The sequence below is a fragment of the Equus caballus genome, chromosome 30 (genome assembly GCF_041296265.1).
Source record: "Equus caballus isolate H_3958 breed thoroughbred chromosome 30, TB-T2T, whole genome shotgun sequence".
Classification (NCBI taxonomy): domain Eukaryota; kingdom Metazoa; phylum Chordata; class Mammalia; order Perissodactyla; family Equidae; genus Equus; species Equus caballus.
The window spans coordinates 10,100,745-10,122,140 of record NC_091713.1 but is presented as its reverse complement, the minus strand read 5'-3'; the positions used below and the strand labels follow the sequence as shown (position 1 = coordinate 10,122,140).

Sequence of the window (21,396 nt, the reverse complement as noted above, 5' to 3'; positions counted from 1 at the left end):
ATGACTTGTTCAATGTCATATGGCTAGGAAGAGTGGCAGAACTAAAATAGACATCTAACTCCTTGTGCAAAGTATTCCTTTACTTACACCATGTTGACAAAGTTTGTGTGAATGTGTGTGTGTGTGTGTCTGTGTGTATGTTTATCCTAAGATCAGGAAACAATCTAAAAAGTAATCTGTGACAGAAAATAACTAAATCATCTGGTTTTTCTGTAGCATATATCTGATGACAGTATTCATTAATTAAAATGATACATATGTTTTAATTTATAAAACAAATTTAGGCTTATATAAGTGTTTGTCTCAAAAAAAATTAATTTGGTTCCTGCCTTCACATGATTCCCATTTTTTCCCTGTGGTTTTGTAACATTTGACAGAAAAATGGTTTCCTATGACTGATTAATCAGATAAAATCATGTCACACTAGTGAAAACCAATCTATGGGATAAATGTTAACAAAAGGAAAAATACATATTAAATTGATTAGTGAAAGTCCTATTGAGACTTCTATTGTTAAATTTTATTTGAACCAGTTTACTATTTCCATCAGATGTTCAAGAATCCTATCAAAAGATCTAATAATCTTGTTACTTCATACATCTCCATTAATTTCATATTCATTTCCTATGAGGACTTAGATCAGACACTTCTACATGACCAAATAAAAACACTCAAAATATGAAAAGAAGCAGATAATTTTGTTAGGACTAAGTGCTTAGGGACTGATTCATAAATTTCTTAATTATCTTCCCCTGCTCTGGACACTAGTCCTCATTCTGATTTTTGATGCTGATATGTTTGGTAAAAATGTATTTTGCTTCCTTCATTTGCTGGATCCAACATACAAGGTTTACCCAAATCCTTATACATTTTTAAGAAGTGATTTTGATTATACTTGAAGTTTATCAAATAGTAAGCTTACATTTTAGAGTGTATGGTACACATACATATCAAAGAAATACTGAAATCTAATGAGAAAGTAATTTTGTAACAAAACTCAGTACCCATGTTAGTACATGTGAATTTCCAAGGCCAAAGTAACTTTTCGATTTTGAACATGATACCCTTAGACAGCAAATAATTTTGAAAAGGTGCTTTACTGTTTTTAAGAAATGTGATTTCCTGCTAAGAAAACTATTACTGCAGCTCTTATGATTAGCTCCTTGTACATGCAGCAAAGTCAGAATATAAAAACACAAATGTCCACGAGAATCTAAGGATACCTTAGCTTTTCACAATGTTATGTCCTAAAATTAATGAACTTTCAAAATAAGGAATTAATGTGTTGTTGTCTATTGTAAGAGCTTATTCTGCTTTAAATATAAGTTTCTGCATTTTGAAAATTTGTTTTACAACAGATTTGTTAAAAATGTGCTTTAAAATGAGTACCAGAAAGCATGGAAATTTTTTAAAAATCTCAAAAAAGAAAAGAAAGTACAGACAGCACAGAGTTTCACTTCCCTTTAGTGCCAAACTTGAAAGAGTAGCCAGTGTTTGCTAATTCTACTTCCTTACCTTTCCACTATTCTTGAATTTATCCTCAATTTCTGTCCTCTTTCTTCCACTCAACTGCCTTAGTGAACTACGGTCAAAAATGTCCTCCTAACTGTTAAATCCAATGACCCTGAATCTTCCTATCTTGCATCACCTCTCAATATCTTTAACCATTCCTGCCTTCTAGACTCATCACTTTGGTCTCTTCTCACTTCTGTGGCCAGTCCTCAAACTCTTCGAAAGTCTCTACTTTCTCTTTAAATCCTTGTTTTTTAGGGGGTTACTCCCCAACACGTGATCCCTTTGAGACTTCTCAGAAACCATTAGACTTTAATACCGCTTATTTCATTGTCACACATCTACATTTCAAGTAAAAATCTCTTTTATAAGATGCAGACCTTACCTCCAAATGCTTACAAATCATTTTCAGTTCAATGTCCCCAGTGACTCAGAATTAATCTGAAAAAACAGAATCCTTCCAATCCTCTGAAAAAAATCTGCCTTTCCTCTTGTTTTCCTTCTTGGTGAATGACATTACCAACCACCCAGATACCCTCTTTCCCAATCTCCCTTTATTTAGATAGCCCACTTACATTCCCCCTGAAAATCTGTATTTTCTAATTCCTCAAAAGACTCCTTCAGTTTGGAATGATTGGGTTGACAACATGCAAGAGCAGGGATGGGGGGAAACGGGCTGTTAATTGTGAAGACTAAAGAGCAAGAAATTCTAAAAAGATACTAGGGCACAGGAAATATACAATGTGCTGATTTAGAATGCTCAGACTGGAGGAGGAAACTATAAATTGTGCCCAAGAAAAAGACAGACAGAAAAGAACAAGTCAGATATTAGAAATCCTAGTGGCAAAAACAGGCACCTGAGAAGTAGATGAACGAAACTGTTGTCAAGACAGCATTCTTTGATGAAATATTCATCTTACATAGACCTCATCTTATATCTTTGGGGGACAGAGGTATTAACCTGCAATTAACCTAAGATATATTAGCAAAAAGGTCCTGAATCTATTAATGAATTATGTTCTGATGTTACTCACAATTAATTACTAGACCTGCTTCCGCTGAACACCAATAGCCCTATCCCCTTGTCCCCACGCCACCCTCCTCAAATTTCTACATTTTACTTTAGCTACCGTTCATTTAATTGCATTCTCTGTGTTCCTACCTCTCCAATTTACAAATTTTAAATTCCTGATTCTGTATAGTAGATCCTTAACATTGTGGAATTTGTTATGCACCACTTATAATAAATCACAGGGTCAAACAATGCTCTCTCACCTCAAGCAAAGGCTCTCATTTTTATTGAATAGCACAACGTCGAATTCCTCACATAGGTGAAGAGTAATCGAGAACAGTGAAGGAGGAAGGTAGCGTGATGTCAAACTGAGAACAACTATTTCACTCCTGGATTTGCCACGGAAGGAAAGAGAACCGCTAGACTAAAGAAACAGTGTGTGTTTCTTTCAATGGCTCTTCAGCTTAAACAAAAAACAAAAATCAAACTCTATCATCCCACTTTAAAAGCTCGTGCGCGCACATACGCACGCGCACACACACACACACATTATGCCCCTGCCCTCCAACAAAAGGACAGCTCAGTGTTGTCAGTGTCAATTCTGTCAGCTAGCTATTTATAGAAAAACTGAGTTCAGTAACACTACTGGAACAGAAAATAACATTTCATTTTTAAACTGCTGTTTGTTTAATACCACAATGGTTGTTAGAAAATATTTCAATAGTACATTCTGAAAATTTAAAACTGAAACAATTAATTTCAAATGACTTAAGAGTCCTTTTCTTAAACACACACACATACACATACATGTCTGCAGTTTACTTTGAAATGTATCAAAATGTAAGATGGACTGACAGACAATGAATATATGGCCAGACGTGATAAAACCAAAATAATATAACGTTAATGGCAGAATGAAGATGGTGGGTATATGAGTAGTCACTATGAAATTCTTTCAATTTCCCTCTATGAGAATTTTCATTAAAAATATAAGAAAAAAATCTAGAATAATAATAAACTACATACACACAGCCCCTATATTAAAAAAAAATCTCACAAATTAACTCTAGTAAAAAGAGGGAATAAAATAGTTTAAAAATTAAAAATTCTGGGCCAGCCCTGTGGCCAAGTGGTTAAGTTCCTGCGCTCTGCTTCAGTGGCCCAGGGTTTCGCTGGTTTGGATCCTGGGCACGAACACAGCAGCGCTCATCAAGCCATGCTGAGGCAGCATCCCACGTGCCACAACTAGAAGGACCCACAACTAAAAATATGCAACTATGTACTGGGGGGCTTTGAGGAGAAAAAGGAAAACTAAAATCTTTAAAAAACACAATTTAAAAATTCTAAGAACACTCCATACAAAATCTAAGGTATTCATCCAAAGCTGTATTAAGAAAAAATATATATAGCCTTATAAGTGTTTTCTACTAAACTAGAAAAAATAAAAATAAATTTATTATTCAACAAACTAGTAGAGATAACTATTGAAGATTTAAAAAGAAATTAATAAATTAAAAACATAAAAATAAATCAAAAAGCTCACTCTTTTAAAAAACTACTAAAATCCTTGGCATATATTTTTTTCTTCATTAGTCATAAATATTTAGCATTGTAATAAAAGGATATAATCACAGACATAATTTTTTTAAGTTTACAAAATAATTATATTTACAACTTTGTGCTTATAAATTTGGAAATCTCAATTAAGTGAATAACTTCTAGGGAAACGAAAATGACACATATGATTGAAAAACAGGCAGGAACCTGAACAGACATGAAAACATTATCAAAAACTAAGGCCTCAGAAACCTGTTCCAGAGCTCCTTTGCCATCAGTCATATCACAAACAAATCAATAAACTAGGTGTAATCTCAATCAAAACCCTAAAAGGATTTTTCCAAATAAGCTTGACAAAGTAACTGTAAAACTTATCTGGAGGAAATAAATATACAAGGATAAGCAAGTCAATTCTGTAAAACCAGTGCAGTGTAGAGTGAATAGTCTGTCAGTTTATAAACAGATATTATAAACCTATGTTACCAAACATGGGAGTAACACAACAGTGCAGGAACAGGCAGACAGGTAGATGGAATAAAAGATTTAGAAATAAATCTATGCAAAAAGATACTTCACCATAAAACTCCTAGAAGAAAATATAGGCAGTACACTCTGACATCAGTCTTAGAAGGATCTTTTCAAATACCATGTCTACCAGGGCAGGGGAAACAAAAGAAAAAAATAAACAAACGGGACTACATCAGACTAAAGAGCTTCTGCCAGGCAAAGGAAACCAGGAACAAAACAAAAACACAACCCAGCAATTGGGAGAAAATATTTGCAAATAATATATCCAACAAGGAGTTAATCTCCAAAATACATCAAGAACTCATACAACTCAACAACAACAAAACAAAACACCCGATCAAAAAATGGGCAGAAGATATAAAGAGACATTTTTCCAAAGAAGATATACAGATGGCTAACAGGCACATGAAAAGATGCTCAACATCACTAATCATCAGAGAAATACAAATCAAAACTACAGTGAGATATCACCTTACACCTGTTAGAATGGCTATAATTACCAAGATCAAAATTAACAAATGTTGGAAAAGTTGTGGAGAAAAGGGAACCCTCATACACTGCTGGCGGGAGTGCAAACTGGTACAGCCACTATGGAAAACAGTATGGAGATTTCTCAAAAAATTAAAGATTGAAATACCATACGACCCAGCTACTCCATTACTGGGTATTTATCCAAAGAACTTGAAATCAGCAATTCAAAGAGACTTATGCACAGCTATGTTCACTCCAGTATTATTCACAATGGCCAAGACGTGGAAGCCACCCAGGTGCCCATCAACTGATGAATGGATTAAAGAAGATGTGGTATACATACAATGGAATATACTCAGCCACAAAACATGACAAACTCGTGCCATTCGCAACAACACAGATGGAACTTGAGGGTATCATACTAAGCAAAATAAGCCAGACAGAGAAAGACAAATACCCTATGATTTCACTCATATGTGGAAGGTAAACAAATATATGGACAAAGAGAACAGATTAGTGGTTACCAGAGGGGAGGGCGGTGGGCATAAGGGGTAAAGGGGTACATATATATGGTGACTGATGAATAATAATGTACAACTGAAATTTCACGTTATAAACTATTATGACCTCAATAAAATAAAATAAAAAGATATTTCAAGTTGTGACAGATAATGAAAATATAAGAATGAAAATAAAGATAAAGATGTGATAAAGAAAATATAAGAATTACGCAATGAATGGTACTGAGACAAAAGGCGATATATATATCTGCCTAAATATATTTTAGATAAATTAACACATTTGCATGTAAAAACTCAAACCATAATTTCTATAAGAAAAATATAGCATGTATTTAATAAAATTTTGTACAGTGTGATTACTTCATAAGGAAAAGAGAAATTGCACTATAAATAAATCAAAAATCTTTGTTGGGTAAAAAAGAAATAAATTTAAAAGACAAATGACAATCTGGGAAAAATTTTACAACATATATGACAAAGAAGTTGTAACAAGTGAATATGACGATGAACGTTCCTTTAGAAAAAATGAGCCACGGGGACACACACAAGCAGTTCAGATTAGAAATACAATGGTCAACGAACATATTTCTTAAAAACTGTTCAGATATATTACTAACAAGAGAACCTTAAATAAGGTTTTTAGTTTATCACATTGGCAAAATTTTTAAAAAGATATGTGACAGCCAACACTGATGAAAGGTTGAGGAAACACAATCTCCTACAACAACAGTGGAAATGTAGATTGGCATCGATACGGGGGTGCAGGGGGGAGAATTTCATTAGAAAATCACAAAAGGTTTTAGAATTCTGCATATTCTTTGATACAATTCATTTCTTGACATACTGGCAAAGAAAAATATTGATTTGCACAGAAATTCACAGTTAGAAACGTCCACTGCAGAGCTGGTTACAACTTTAAAAATACTAAATTTCCATAAATTCTAAGTAAATTACAAGTTTGATAAGATGGACACCTATGCCACCATGAAAAGTTAAAGTCAGAAAGTTTAATCTCATGATAAAATGTTACCAGATTAAACCAGAATAGACAAGAACATGTAACAGTGGTGTCACTGGCTAGTGGGATTATGAATGAATTCTTTCTGACTTAATGCTATTTTCTAAATTTTTTGTAAAATGCAAGAATTAGTTTTTTAATACAAAAAATAAAAGATTACAAAAAAATAAGGTGGCCTTCAATCTGCAATGCATTATTTATCCAACGAGAAGTATTTATTGAGCAACCAGAGCAAACAGTATTACAGCAAGGTCTTCGAGAGGGATGTTTTGAAGGTACAGTCCTATTGCTTCAAAAAGCTTTCCACACAAAGTCCTCCATCTGCAATGTTCCTTTTTCACCAACATAAGTATTTTATGCTTTACCCCTACGTCATCAAGTATGCTCATTTCCCCTAGTCTCTGTTTCCTCAAATCAGTTTCTAGCTGGTTGCCTGGAGTCCAAGACCCCTATGCAACCCCTAAACTTTGAATCTGTACTTTTTCTATTCTATGTAACGTGACAAACCATGTAAGAAACCCTTATCCAGTAAAACACCTTCCATAAAAAAGCCAGTTAAAGGAGGAAAATTCTCCTTGTTGGCTTGGAAAAAAGTAAGTTGGCTTGTTTACTTCTTTCTGACTTCATCTCATTATGTAGACACTCCGCTTAGAATTAAAAGGATGAGTTTAGGATTGGAGACAGTTATCTCAAAGCCGCTTTCCAGCATCATGTCCTTTTCTCTACCCCCAACAATACGGTAAGATGATGTGCAAACTGCCTATGGGGATGGAATGCACAAGAAGTGAAAAACCACTCCTACAGAGTCAGAATGAAAGCACATTTCCCCACCCCAAACAAAACATTTCTTCACATCCACATTATCATGAGGTACCACACTTGGGGCAATGGGGAAGGGAGATCCCTACCAGCAATTATACCTTTCGTTGTCTTTTACATCTAATTTGTTTTTCAAAATAAACCTCTGAGGTAGTTAGACTATCGCTAGCTTTCTTTTATAGATGAAGAAACAGAGCTTCTGAAATGAAGTGACATGCTCAAGACCACACCATTAGTGACTGAGGCAATTCCTGACAGCAAATTCTTCTCACTGAACAGCACTGTCTCTCCTGTTCAAACCTCAGTAGCAGTAGCAACAAGGTCCATCCCACCTAGGAAAGAGCAGGGACCTAGTTATGAGTAAAAGTTTGTTCACAGCTTCAGATTTAGTACTCTCTGGGGGAGAATAACTGTAAACATCCTCATCAATAAACTGGAATAAAGAGAGGTCTAATGAAATTATTTTCTCAGCGAGTTTACAAGGAAAGAAGATATCACTTGATTTCTTAAGAAGTGCTTACTGATTTTAAAGGTGGTACAGGTGACTGACAACTCCTTATCTCTAAAACTACATTCTTTACTTGGCTTTTGGGACACCATACTCATTACCTCAATGACCACTTCTTTGCAATTTTTCTTGATCAGTTTTCACTGTTGGAGAGCGTCAGGTCTCAATCCCTGGACCTCTTATCAACTTAATTAATGAACTCTCAACCTCAGTGAAGTCTTCCAGTTCTACAGCTTTAAAAACGGTCTACTGGTGATGCTTAAAATTTAAATCTTCAGTCCGAACCACTCCTCTGAATTCCAGACTTCTATATTCAACTGCCTGCTTGATATCTCCACTTGGATGTTTACCAGACATTTCAAACTTAACATGCCCCAAACCAGAACCTGGTAACTTTCACTATCTCCACACTATCCCTCTAGTCTAAACCATTAACACCTCTTAGTCTAGATCACTCCAATTGCCTCTTAGCTCATCTCCCTGTTCCCATTTTTTTCCCCTCCAGTCTACTACCCACAAAACATTCAGAGCCATACTTTAAAAATATAACCCAATTCTTATGTCATTCCCTTGCTCAAAAATCTTCCAACGAACTCCCAAGGCACTTTAAATAAACTCAATCAAGACAATCTCTTTCCAACCTCATTTCCTCCTATTTTTCCCTCTTCTTGCTCATTCGCCTCCAGCCAGTGGTCTCTTTGTTCTCTCAATTCACTCACCCCATTCCCGTCTCAGGACCACTGCACTCTCCAACTAGATACCTACATGGCTTGCTTCCTTACCTAATGCAAGTCTCTGCTAAATGTCACCTTCTCCAAGAGAGATATCCCCTAACCACTCTCTAAAACAGTAGCTCTCAAGGTGCAGAAAATTCTATTAGGAGGCTATGTTTTCTGTAAAAGAGAAGAGGAGGATTAAGAATATATATTGTAGGGGCCAGCCCCCTGGCGTAGTGGTTGAGTTCAACACATTCCACTTTAGTGGACCAGGTTCATGGGTTCGGATCTGGGGCACAGACCTAGACCACTCGTGAGCCATGCTGTGGCGGCAACCCACATATAAAGTAGAGGAAGAATGGCACAGATGTTAGCTCAAGGCTAATCTTACTCAGCAAAAATAAATAAATAAATAAATTGATTAATTAAAAAAAAGCATATATATTGTATTTGCTTAAAATGAAAAAAATCCACTGAAAGGAAACATAAGCCATAATAGAAAGAGCTATCTATTGGACTGGGGAAAGTGGTTAACTCAGTAGATAAGGTACAAGAGTGGGAGGATTTTTTACCTTATTTATTTTTAAAATATTGTTTGATTTTTGAACCATGTGAATGTTCTGTTTGAATGACCACTTAAAAATAAAAAACAGCAGTTGTCCATAACTCTCTACCACTTTATTCTGACTTATTTTTCTTCATAGTACCTATGTCTACTTGACTTTACATCATATAATCATCCATATCCCCCAGTAGACTGTAAGCTTCAACCAACTCCTTTAGTATTGTGGGTGTATAAAGGTTTCTCCTTAATTAAAAACAAACATACAAAAAACATTCAAATGGTTTTCATTATCTTTGTGCCATCTTTTCCCTCCAGCCTATTTTATTTATGTAACATGTATTCTATTTATAAATCTGCATGCCTTTGTCCTTGGCTCTATCCAGTACACGGAGAGGATGAACACATAAGAAGGCTGGCTTGTTAAATTTATAAATGTCAAAAAGCCAGGAAGGGAAGCTAATCCCTCAGATGACAGAATCATGATTCAAGATCCCAAACAAGTTTTAACTATGGCTACAATCAAGGAGATGATATTTAAAAGGGTTAAAGGTAAATAGTGCCTCAAAGACATCATCTATGAGTATACACAGAATGCAAGAGATCTGAACCTAAAAAAGATGCTGGTTCATGTTGACTACATCAGCAGTTTCCAGACAAATTTTTCAAAAACCAAAATGTGAAACAACATAAGGCTGCCAACTTCTTATTGTTTATTTAGAACAGTGAAACCAAACCAAACAAAAACCCAAGACAAATATCAAAAGAAACTTACCACCTACCCACACCATCATTTCATTAAAAAAGGTCATTTTAACATTAGAAAAGTAGAAATACAAAGTCTCAAAAAACGATCTCTCGAATTTCATAAATATAATTTGAAAACCCATATATCATGTTTCTCTCATTTTTTTGTTTAGAGGTGACAAAGATATCACTGTTCTTAAAGAGTTCAGACAATTCCGGACTGTAATCACAGTGCATGGCTTGAATTAAGGAACGGGCTAACTTCACTAACTGCACTCAGACTGTAACTGCAGGACTAAAGACAGAAAGCAGACCAGAGCAGAAGGAGCAGCACGGACGACACGGACTGAGTCCAGCTGCCGGAGTGGAGAAAGGGAACGGAAACCAGATGACATGAAGCTGGAGGGGCTGGAACACTCAATTCAGAAAAGAGAAAACCTAGCAGGGACCTAATGTATTGAGGAGACTCTTGCTGTATCTTACTCCTCAAGACAAAACTGCAACCAATGGGAAGAAGTTATACAGTAAAGCAGACACTAGCTCACTTCAAGTAAGATCTCTCTATTACACTTTTCAATAGTTAAATGAGCCATCTTACGCCCATTTGTTCATGGAAGTGTTGTTCGTGAGAAGCTGGATTCAATAGGATCTCAGGGACATTAGTAGTAGGTGGCACACTGTATGAGATGATTTCTAAAGTCTCTAATTCTAAAATGTTGGGAATCAGAAGGAATAAATGTTGCCTTTTTAACTCACTAAAAAGGATGAGTGGAAAGAATTCTGGCTATAGTCAAAAAGACAAAGATTCAGTTATAGGCTCCACCACTTAGTAATGTGTGACACAGAGGCAAAATTACTAACTCTGGGCCTCAAATATTCTCAATTTTAAATGTGTAAAATAATACCTTATTTACAAGACTGTTGCATGAATTACACACACACACACACACGGCCTGGCACTTAGTAGGTGCTCAATACATGGTAGGTATTCTTCATTTATTCAATAAATATCATTTTTCAAACGGTACTGTTTTCTATATTGTTCATTCATTATTGAAATTCTTAAATAATGGCTTATTCTCCGCTAGGTCTCATTTTTTTGTTTTTCAAACCTAAGTAATGCATGCTTAAAATTCTTTTCCACTATTATGTTTTGTACAACCCCTACTTGTATACAAGCAATTTTTGTAAGGTTTTCTTTAATCTTGCTTCTGTTGGTTTCCTTTCTATCTTTGTTTGACATAAAAGTGGGCATTACCTTTGGTATATATAGGCCATGTCATTCATTATGGCCAAAAAAATTCTGACATATTGGTGCACAATCATTTCAACTAAACTGGGCTGTATGTCCAGTTCAATCAACCCTACTACCAGACAGATGTTTTCTCATTCTTTGGTACTGCCCACACTGGCTAACTCACTGCTGAGCACATCCCTGAATAAATATCTGAGTAAATAAATCAAAACTCATATCGCCAAGGGTAGCTGATTATTAGAAATCGTGGTTATTAACCAAAACTTATGAAATAAGGATGATCTGAGATTTCTCCCCATAAGAGGAAACCCATTTTTTATTGAAACACATTAACGTTTAATTCTCCAGTCAATATTATCTATCCACCAAGGATTTTTCAGATGGTATGTAATCGCTCTTTTGTTATACTTTCAGAATAATTTGCAACTATACAGATATTTTAGTTGGCAATTTAGCATCACTCCATCTGTTAGATATTTATTAGAATAGCATACTCTTAACACCCCAATGTCCATGATCGAGAAGAAAAAAATCATTACATATTAATTAAAATAGGAGAAATTATTTTTCAGGAGTAGAATTTTGTTGGATAAAAAAATGTTGACAAGTTTAAACATATGCAGTATTCAGTACTAGATGAGTGATATCTGATTACTATCAGATGCAACAATACAACTAGTTCTTTTTATTTTCAGTGATAAAAGAAAACAAGAAACTGATACTTGGAACAAAGAAAACAAATCACTAAGTATAGAATTTTTTTAAAGTTTTAAAAAATGCACCTCGATATCTTCATTAATATGCATAATGTATGATAATTTTATAGTGCAAATTTCACTCTTCTAATGCTAAGACAGAAAATATGCAGATGGTTATTTCCCTATAAAGTAATTTTAGAACACCATAAAATTTACCAGTAAAATACATATAAAGTTTGATTTAATATAATTCCACTCGCTGAATTTAATTACAGATTATTTTAAGTTGAAATTTAAGAGAAATATTAATAAATTCTTTTTAAAAAGACTATTAAAATGCAAAGTAGAATTAAAGGATAAAAATTACATGACAACAAAAAAATCCTTTATGGCACAATCAACTCAATAAAAAAGCACAAATTTAATTTTGATAAAAAGTTCAACACATATCTTTCTCAAAAGGTAAATTCTTAAGTTGACGAGACTATAACTCCTTAATCAAAGAAAAATGAACTTATAAGGTCTTGTTATGTGCCAATTTTATCTTTAACAGAGTTTACAGAGTTGATCATACTATAAAATACTACTGAATATCAAGAAATAAAATTAAAATATGGTTACTAGTAAGTAGTAGGGAAAAAACTCCAGTTTCTGTTCATGAAAAGCCCATGTTAGGGCATCTTTCCCCATATCAGTAAGTTCCTTTATAAAATTAAAGCTACACTTCAGGAGAATTACTATTTGTACCTCACAAAGAAAAGGATTAGATTAATACAACTGGGTTATCGACGAACTTGATTGTCACAGACAACTCAGAGAGCCAGCAGAGAAAATTTCCATACATTTTTACAGGGCAGGGGACACAGCTGAAACAGCGATCTGCAGGACAGACCTTGGTTTACTTGGCTCTGCCTTTCATCAGCAGTATGGCCTGGACAGACAAGTCAGCCAGCTTGCAAGTTTTAGTGTCTTCCTCTGTCTCTGTCAAGTGCACTTAGACTCTCTAGTTTTAAAACACCGAAATCCTACATTTATAAAGTTAGGAAGAACTAAAAGCAGGCCTGGTTTTACTTTTAAAAAAATAATGGCAGAAAAATACAAAATGGTTTACAACTTGCAATGTAATATTTCCAGAGCTGAATTCCTAAATCTGTGAAGCACACCCAGCTGAGGTTCTACCAGTGAAGATCGAGATACTGTACTATTCATAACGTAACACTCTCCTCACATTATTCCTCCGCCTGCTCCTCCCCATTCTGCTTCAATCTCTCTTCTGCTTGTTTGAACGCCAGCAAATGGTTGGAAGTATAGTAAGCTTAAGGATCAAATCATTTTAAAAGAAGCATTTTCAATCAAGTGTATCAACTGCTTCCACCACACTTCTCCCAAATGGGTGAATTTTCACTAAGACAATAAAAATATGAATAAACAAATTCAGAAACAGAAATGTACTAGGCCTATTTTTTGTTTTGATTGCTTAAAAAACAAAACGGAAAGATGTATCCTAATCTATTCCCTTAGGAACATGAATGCATCACCCACCCAATGAAAAAACAATTCTGCTGGTTCATTTCCCAGCTGCACAACAGCTTCGTCGTTAGGCCCTTCCCGGTCCGGTCTTCACGGTCATCCAGTACTTTTATATTGATCACCTTGGCAATGCTTGGATAGGGACTGTCCCCGTCTTCCAGGGGCTTACGTTCCTCAAATAAATAAAACTCTACCGAACACCAAAACACAGAGATTCGATGACTTAGGGTACAAATCCCACGTCTTCCCGCCCTGTGCTAGGCAGCTGCTCCTATTTTTTCCTTGCACAAAACGAAGGGACCCAGGGCCGAAGCCCACACGTGAAGCCGAGGACAATGAAGCCGACAGGAAGCCGCTCCCTCCCCCGGCTTTGGAGCCAGAGCCGCCGCGCGGTGCAGTCGCCTGGCAGGGTGCGTGACACCACGTCCTCCACCGCGTCCAAAAGGCTGCCGGCCCGACCTCCCCGCAGCCGCCCCACATCCCCAGACCGACCGCACAGAAAGGGTGGGCGCTGCTGGCGGCTCCCGCGGGGAAGAGCCCCTCCCCGGCGGCACGCGGCCATTCCCCAGCGCTCCCCGCACCCCTCGCCCTGCCCGGCCGCGGGGAGGCTGCACAAAGCCGGGAGAGCCGAAAGCGGTCCAGGACGCCTCGGGAGAGGCGGCGGCCGGGCGCCCGGAGGCCGGGGCCGCAGGACCGGGGCGGGCGCGGGGGCGGGGGCGCCGCGCGGAGCATCCGGGAAGCAGCCCTGGCCGCCCGCCCGCCGCGCCCGCGCCCCCGCTGCCAGGCCGGGCAGGGCGATGTGCAAAGCGGCGGCGCCGGACACGGCGGCCGAGCGCATCACTTACCCCTCACCGCTGGGAGAGGGACCGGCCGGGGAGGCGGGGCGCGCCGCGTCCCGTGAGTCTCTCGCACGCTGTCCTCCCCCCACCCCTCGTCGTCGTCGTCGCCGCTGTCGTCGTCGCCGCCGCCGCTGCAGACGAGCTCCCGGCCCCTCAGCTCCGCTGGGCAATAACGTTATTCCACACACGCCCCACACCTAGCGGTAACGGCAAAGAGCGCCCGCCTAGTGCGCAGGCGCCTGGGGAAAGGGCGAGGAGCCCGGCCCCGTCCCCTCCTCCGGCTCAGTCCCAACCATCTCTTACTGCGCAGGCGCCAAATTCAGACAATGAAAGGGGGTTGTGCGGAGGGTCTCACCCACCAGCTTTCCCAGCTGCCTACTGCGCAGGCGTACCCCGAAGACTCGCTTGAACAATGAAGCGGACCCTGGCATTAGCCGGGACCGCAACCAACAAGGACTACAGTTCCCAGCGGGCAGTGCGCCAACTCCAAGTGGACGTCGGGTTCCTGGGCATGCTAGGATTTGTAGTGTCGGCCCCCTTTGCAGGCTAGGCTATATGGGAGATTTAGAACTTCTGGAGAATTTATCTGGCCGTTTTGGCAAATGTCGCTGCTGAAGGGTGTAGAGCTTGTTATTTGCGTCCTTGAGAAGCCTCAAGGATCAACTGCATACTAGCAGATTTAGAAGAGTCAAGGCCTTCAGCGAGCCCTTTCTGTCAGTTGGGCGGTCCAAACAGCAGAATGGGATGAAGGCAGGACTAAGCCAGGCTGGGCTTCAGAAAAAGGGCGGAGCCTCCACGCAGTCTCTTGGCAACTGGATCTGGCTGCCAAACCCCCGAAGCCAGCGCTTGGAGCGCCGTGCCCTCTGGGAATTGTAGTGTAGTTGGAAGGGCTCTTGAGAGCTTGAAGACCCAGGCCTGGCGCCTGCGGACTACAATTCCCGACGTTCACCATGAGGGCCAGTGGGTAGGAAGAGCCCCCGCGAGCTCTGTGCCGCGTTACATGCTCCCCCAAGGCAGCAGCGGCAGGAAGCAGGCGGGCGCCTCTCCAGTGCTAAGGCCTCTTGTTCTCGGAGAGGAAAATACTGGACGCTTCGTCACGTAACTCCCATCTCTGGTCCCCGTGTCTGTGAATGGCGAAGTCCCCGGAGAACTCTACCCTGGAGGAGATTCTGGGGCAATATCAACGGAGTCTCCGGGGTGAGTTGCTCCGAACCTGTGTGCCTTAGCCCCTGGGTACCAGGGCCTAGCGGGCAGGAGCTGACCAGGTGCGTTTCCTAGTACCTCAGTTCGGCCTCAGCCAGGATGCGGAGGCAGAAGATGGATGTTGCTGTGATCTTTGAGGAAGATAAAATATTTTTTTGTTTGATTTTACGGTTAACCAGCGTTGTTTCCTTGATTCCCTTAATTTCCTGAACCAACTCTCTGATCTTGACTTGGGCATCCTTCTCACCCAGCACCAGCAGAAACACTTGGACGGCTCTCTGCCGCTTTTGCCCAGTTCGCATACTTTGTTCTTTAATCCGATAAGTTCCTGATTCACACTTTCTACGCATTCAAATTATGGTGTAGTGGGTTGAATGTGATTTATTAGACCGGGGAAAAAAAACACTAATAATATTTTAATCACAACACCGTCTGTTTAGGGTCTAGGCTATTTACATACGTTAAATTATTTAAAACTTACAACAACATTATGAATATCTCTCTTACGCACAGAGAAATCAGGATGCAAAAAGTTAAGCCAAAGCCCACATAGCTGGTTAATGTCAGACCCAGGTATTCACTCTGGCCTGCCTGCCTTAAAAGCCTGTTTTTCTCTGTTAATCATGTCGCACTTACTGTTGCTGAAACCTTATTTAGTTAATTCGGATTTTCTTAGTCTAGTACCCTATGAGTAAGTATCTATAGAAGTGAGGTTTGTACTTGTAAATGGCTCTTTCATCTTGGACATCATGTATAACATCTAGAAACCTCAGCTCTGTTATTTTAAAGTGGAAGTTATGGTAATGTCTACAGGGTTATTGTGAGGAGCAAATGAAATAATCCACATAAAGCAGTGATTTTCAGACTTTTTTTTTCTGTTACCCATAAGTAAGAAATACATTTTGTATGAGATATATATGTACATATAAACTAAAAAGTTTCATTAAAGAGTATTCTACTAAATGTGATACACTCTATTTTCTATTCTTTGGTATTTTCTTAACCCTCTAGGTCATAACCAGCAGTTTGAGAAAATTATTTAAAGCGTTTGAAACACTGATTCATTTATTAATTTAGTGCCTACTGTGTGTTAGGCATACCAGGTGCTGGGGATACAATAAGGAACTAGACAAAGTCCCTGCCCCCTTGAAGCCTCTGGATTAGCGGAGAAGAATGACAATAAATAAAGTAATTACAGATTACTGTGATAGAAAATAAGGGTGAAGATTAGTGCTTGGCACATAAGAAGCACTTATTAGATGTTAGCTGCTCTTTATAATTGGTACTTGCCCCCAAGTAAAAATTTTTCAAGGAGAGTAGAAAGTTTATCTTCTAGTAACGCTAGACTTTGTAAGGGTTATTATTTATTGTTGCCATCTGTCAACAGTGTTACAAACTGTCAACATTCTCAGTCTTCAAACTGCAAGAGTAAAATAATTGGTCTTGATGAATACCTCCTTCAGTCTGCTGTTTCAAGAGCTGTTAGATACAGAAATAACCACTTCTAACTGTTCATGGAAAGAAAGAAAAATACTGTGCACAGTAATAATATGAATGATTTCGTTTAATTTTTGAGGTTGGTAAAAAAAAAATTTGTTTTCCATTATAAGTTTCTCCTAATGTTTCTTGTCCTTTGACCTTATTTTGAACCTTTATATAAGCATTAGAGGCTATTTAATGTTAGGCATTTGGATGCAGTAAAGGGGTTAATTTCAAACTAATGTTACAGTATTGTGTTTAATACCTATGATAATACTTTCAGTAATTATAGAGTGAAGAGTTTTCATTAAAAAATAATATATTGTAAAATAAATTTTAAATTTAATGTGAATATAAGATAGTGAAGACGTAATCAAGAGCAAACATAAAGCAGAGAAAAAGGTTAAAGCTTTTTAAAAATTTTTAGTGATAGTTTTAACAATGAATCAAACATGGAATCTGGAATTTTTCGTGGGTCTTTAGGACTTATTTTATTATTTAGTAGCAATTTAATTCTTGTGTTTATTTACTTTATATAATAGCTTATAGAAGGAAACAAAACAGAACTAACCCTGAAGCGAAGCACAATCAGAAGTGCATTGCTTCATACACAGAAATTACTGCTTTTAAACAGGATGACTCCCTTTAAAGCCAAATTTGTGTTTCTGAATAAATAAAGTGTGGTGGCATTATTTTATATGTGGGTCTTCATTATTTTAAGTGTTTTTGCCTAATAACTTGAGAATCATGTTACTATACAATCAGATAAAATGCAATTTAAAGTTCTTTTGTCTTGTTTTATTTTGGCTTTGTTGGTTTGTTTGGTTTTGTGTATCTGCCATTTCTTCTCCAAAATGTCTTGCCTAGTTCCTGTGTAAAGAAAAGCTATGAGCATTCTTGGTCTTTCCTCACAGGTTAATTCTCTGGTTTCTAAGTGACAGTACAGGTACTCATTACTAATATCCCTTCAGTTATATTCAGCCAGGAAGTAGTCATAGAAAAATGCAAAAATGCTTTCACAATTTTCCGAGATAGTCCCTCATTTTTTATAGGTTTTCCTCATTTCTTTACATTAAATATGATTTTGGGTACAATTATAGTATATTAAGAATTGGAATGTGATGTGAAAAGCAGAGTCAAAGTGGCCTTCTTACTTTTAAGACTTGAGTGGAATTCTTGCCTCTCCTTGACCCTGGTGATCCTAGAGCAGCCATGGAAATAGGGAGCCCACTTGCAGATCCATACTCACCTCTCATCCTTTCCCTTGCACTTTGCAGATGTCTTCACTGTTTGTCCCCTCTAAGGATACCTCCTGCTTTGGCCCTTCTTGCCCCACTGCAAGAAATTGGAGAGTTTTAGTGACTCTCCTTCAAAGGAAGAGTTCTAGTAGAAAAACTAAGACTTCATTGCCCCACAGATCTGTAATATTATTCCTACAAAGTAGATGATCTGAAAGTTCCTAGTGTGGTAAAAAGTGGGCATATCCTAGGGATCCCGGAAGTCATAGAGTTTAATCTAGAACCAGAAGTGACTAGGGAGGTCTCCTGGCAGTGTAGTTAGGTGTTCATTCACTCGGGAGACAGCTAGAATTCAAGACCCACAGAGTGGCTGAAAGCTATTTTGTTAACTAGGGGGAGTAGCAAATACTCCTCTAATTTCTTTTTTTATTTTTATTTTTTTAAAGATTGGCGCCTGAGCTAACAACTGTTGCCAGTCTTTTTTTCTTTTTTCTTCTTCATCTCCCCAAAGCCCCCCAGTACATAGCTGTATATTCTAGTTGTATGTCCTGGTGTGCTATGTGGGACACTGCCTCAGCATGGCCTGATGAGTGGTGCCACATCCACACCCAAAATCCAAACCGGTGAAGCCCTGGGCCGCCTAAGTGGAGCGAGTGAGCATGACCACTGGGCCATGGGGCTGGTGCCCCTCGAATTCAAATTCAACACATCATTGTACAAGACCGTGAGGTATAAAATGAATGAGTTTGTAGCCTAGAAAGGGTCAGAAAAACCAGAATAATGGGCAATCCAGGCTGTTTTAAGTTCTGTACACTTGAATGTAAGGATATGGTATTAGAAGGAAGGAAAGAACTTGTGAGAAATGCAGTGTCCCAGCCTCCATAACAGAATCATGTCTAGTCTATTGCTCCAGTGTTAGCCATGGATACAGTTTCATCAACACCTGTATACATACAACTCATCTCTTCACCTAGTTCTTAACGCCTTTGGTTGGGTGAGCATAAAGAAATATGGAACAAACTTGTACTGTAACAGGAATACATCATTTGTTTTGTATATACATTTTATATGCTGGCTCCCCCCTTTTTCTTTCAACATTTTGATGTTTCAGGCTCTAGATTGAATTTCTGGAAGAGTAAAATAGAGTCAGAGAAGAGTGTGGAACTACGAGCCGCATCACTGAATTCTTACTGTTGCTTTGCTCATAACCATCTGTGTTACCTTAGGCAAGTTAATAAACTGTTCTGGATTCTTATTTCCTCAACTGTAAAATAAAAACTTTGGACTAGAATTGTTGCCGTTAGGAGCCAAGCAGAGGGTAAAATGTGTGATGGAGTCGGTGGAAGACACTAGGGAATGGTGAGGCTTATGGCTCAACTGGCCAAATGTTTATGCTTTTTATAAAAACATTCCAGTTTCTTTCTTGGTCCCTCCCTGTTTCCTTCCTTCCCTTTCTTTTTGTCCTTTCCTTCCATGCTGTCCTGGCCAAACAGAACACACCTGAGAGCCTGGTTCCCCTCCAGGCACCGCTCTCAGTACCTAGATCTTGAATGTCCCTTCCATCAACACTAGATTGGACCATGTGAGTGATAAAGGTTATGTTTCTGTCTTACAAAAATGAGAGTAAGGAGTGGAGCTAGGTTCATAAAAAGTGAGAGGTTGAATGTGGGAAGAAACTATATAACTTTGGGGGTGATCCTTTTTGTAAATTGGTCTAGTTTGAGAAAACTGAAGATAATGTTGATGTTCTATGTTTTACTTGTGTACAATTGGCACATCTCTCCAGAGCCTACGAAGTGTTTTTTTCCTTCCAGGGAAGGGCTGACATCCGTAGAAGGCCTGTGTTAATCTTACTTGCTAATAATTTGGTCACTGAATTAGCCAGCAGTGATATCATCTGGACCTTTGGCAAACTGAGGAAAACTTGTAACTTAAGTAAAAGTTCTTCTTTTTCTCAGTTTTACTCATCAAACTGGTATTTTTTCTTCTTTTTGTTTTTGCTTTTCTTAAATGTTTTCTGAATATTTTTTATATTCCTTGCCACATAAAGCGTATATATGCGGACACACAGGTTCTCCACAGCTGATGTTTGCTTGTTTGTTTTACTCTCAGCCTCACTGAGACCACAACAGGTGACACTGTAAGAAAGCCTCTGTAAACATTCTCTATGAAATGAGAAAATTGTTTTGGTATTTCAGTACAGACTGAAATAATCTCTCTTTTCTAAAAATTAAATAAATTGAATGGTTTGGTTGTTAAAGATTGGTAATGCAATTAAAATTGGTAAACATTTGAGGGTTTATTTTGCTGATAAAATTTAGATTACATATATTCATTTTTTGTTTTATATTCTCGTATGGCTTTTCTTAATAGATTTAACTTTTAGGACCATTTCTTTTACCAGAATAACAAAAAGCCAGTAGAATTCCATTTTCCCCTCCCTACGACCAATAAGGTAAAAATAGGCAAAATGCAGGATTAGCAGCCAGAAAAGGGTGTTTTACAAGTAAATAGTCATCCCTGGAATAATCTAAAATCAAAACAATGGTGAAGTGTTATAAAATTATCAGGGCATTTTCACATGTTGTTGGACGGAAAAAGAGATGGATTAAGTCGTTCTCAAACTATTGAGATACTGAGAATAATTATATTCCCTCTTGAGATGTTTAAAAGACTTATGCTCTCATCACTTTACCAGTTTGTGCTAAGGTTGTCCACCTTTTCAGTGAGTGATATTCCTCTCAGGGTCAAAGATAGAGAACGCAGCTTGAAATGCACGTGTGCACCAACCGAAGCAACCTTGATTATTGGGGAGCCTCAGCAAAGCCCGCTGGACTGTTGAAAGGAGTAGTCACCTAAGGTAGCTCTGAAAAATGCCTTACAGGATAACTTTTGCTTCGTGTGCCATGCCTTGAAACAAAATGAGATAAATATGAATTCCAAGCTCTTGATAACAGTGGACGTAACACCTCCTGACACCTGGATCAGAAGTGCCCCATCATGGCAGTGATGGTCAAGGGTTGTGCACTGCCCACTGCCACTACTGTGGCAGAATAGCTCACTATCCTGCCCACTTTTCATCAAGAGCTGGCTGCAGTTACAGTGTCGTAATGTGGGAAGTCTCTCCTCAAGGCTGAACACTAGCTATCTTGTTTTATTGATCTAAACCAGTGGTTCTAAACC

General features: G+C 38.3%; 2 protein-coding genes across 51 annotated transcripts in view; one reads left to right on the top strand and one right to left on the bottom strand.

The window, feature by feature from the left end:
• Positions 1-15,034, bottom strand: part of CEP170 (centrosomal protein 170) — a 145,398-nt gene extending 130,364 nt beyond the window's left edge. For 8 of the 19 annotated variants that reach the window (XM_023632760.2, XM_023632765.2, XM_070255694.1 and 5 more), the window contains exon 1: positions 14,300-14,753. The gene's annotated coding sequence lies outside the window, so the exon portion shown is untranslated. Of the gene's footprint in view, positions 1-13,466; positions 13,996-14,299 lie in introns of those variants that run through there. The other 11 variants (XM_023632762.2, XM_023632763.2, XM_070255699.1 and 8 more) reach the window with 6 other exon arrangements.
• Positions 15,011-21,396, top strand: part of SDCCAG8 (SHH signaling and ciliogenesis regulator SDCCAG8) — a 222,798-nt gene continuing 216,412 nt past the window's right edge. For 22 of the 32 annotated variants that reach the window (XR_011434148.1, XR_011434146.1, XR_011434143.1 and 19 more), the window contains exon 1: positions 15,011-15,490. Coding sequence is in view for 11 of the 32 variants with exons in the window: in XM_070255712.1 (XP_070111813.1) it covers positions 15,424-15,490 (67 nt within the window). In the remaining 21 variants the exon portion in view is untranslated. Of the gene's footprint in view, positions 15,559-16,883; positions 17,073-21,396 lie in introns of those variants that run through there. The other 10 variants (XM_070255719.1, XM_070255713.1, XM_070255711.1 and 7 more) reach the window with 3 other exon arrangements.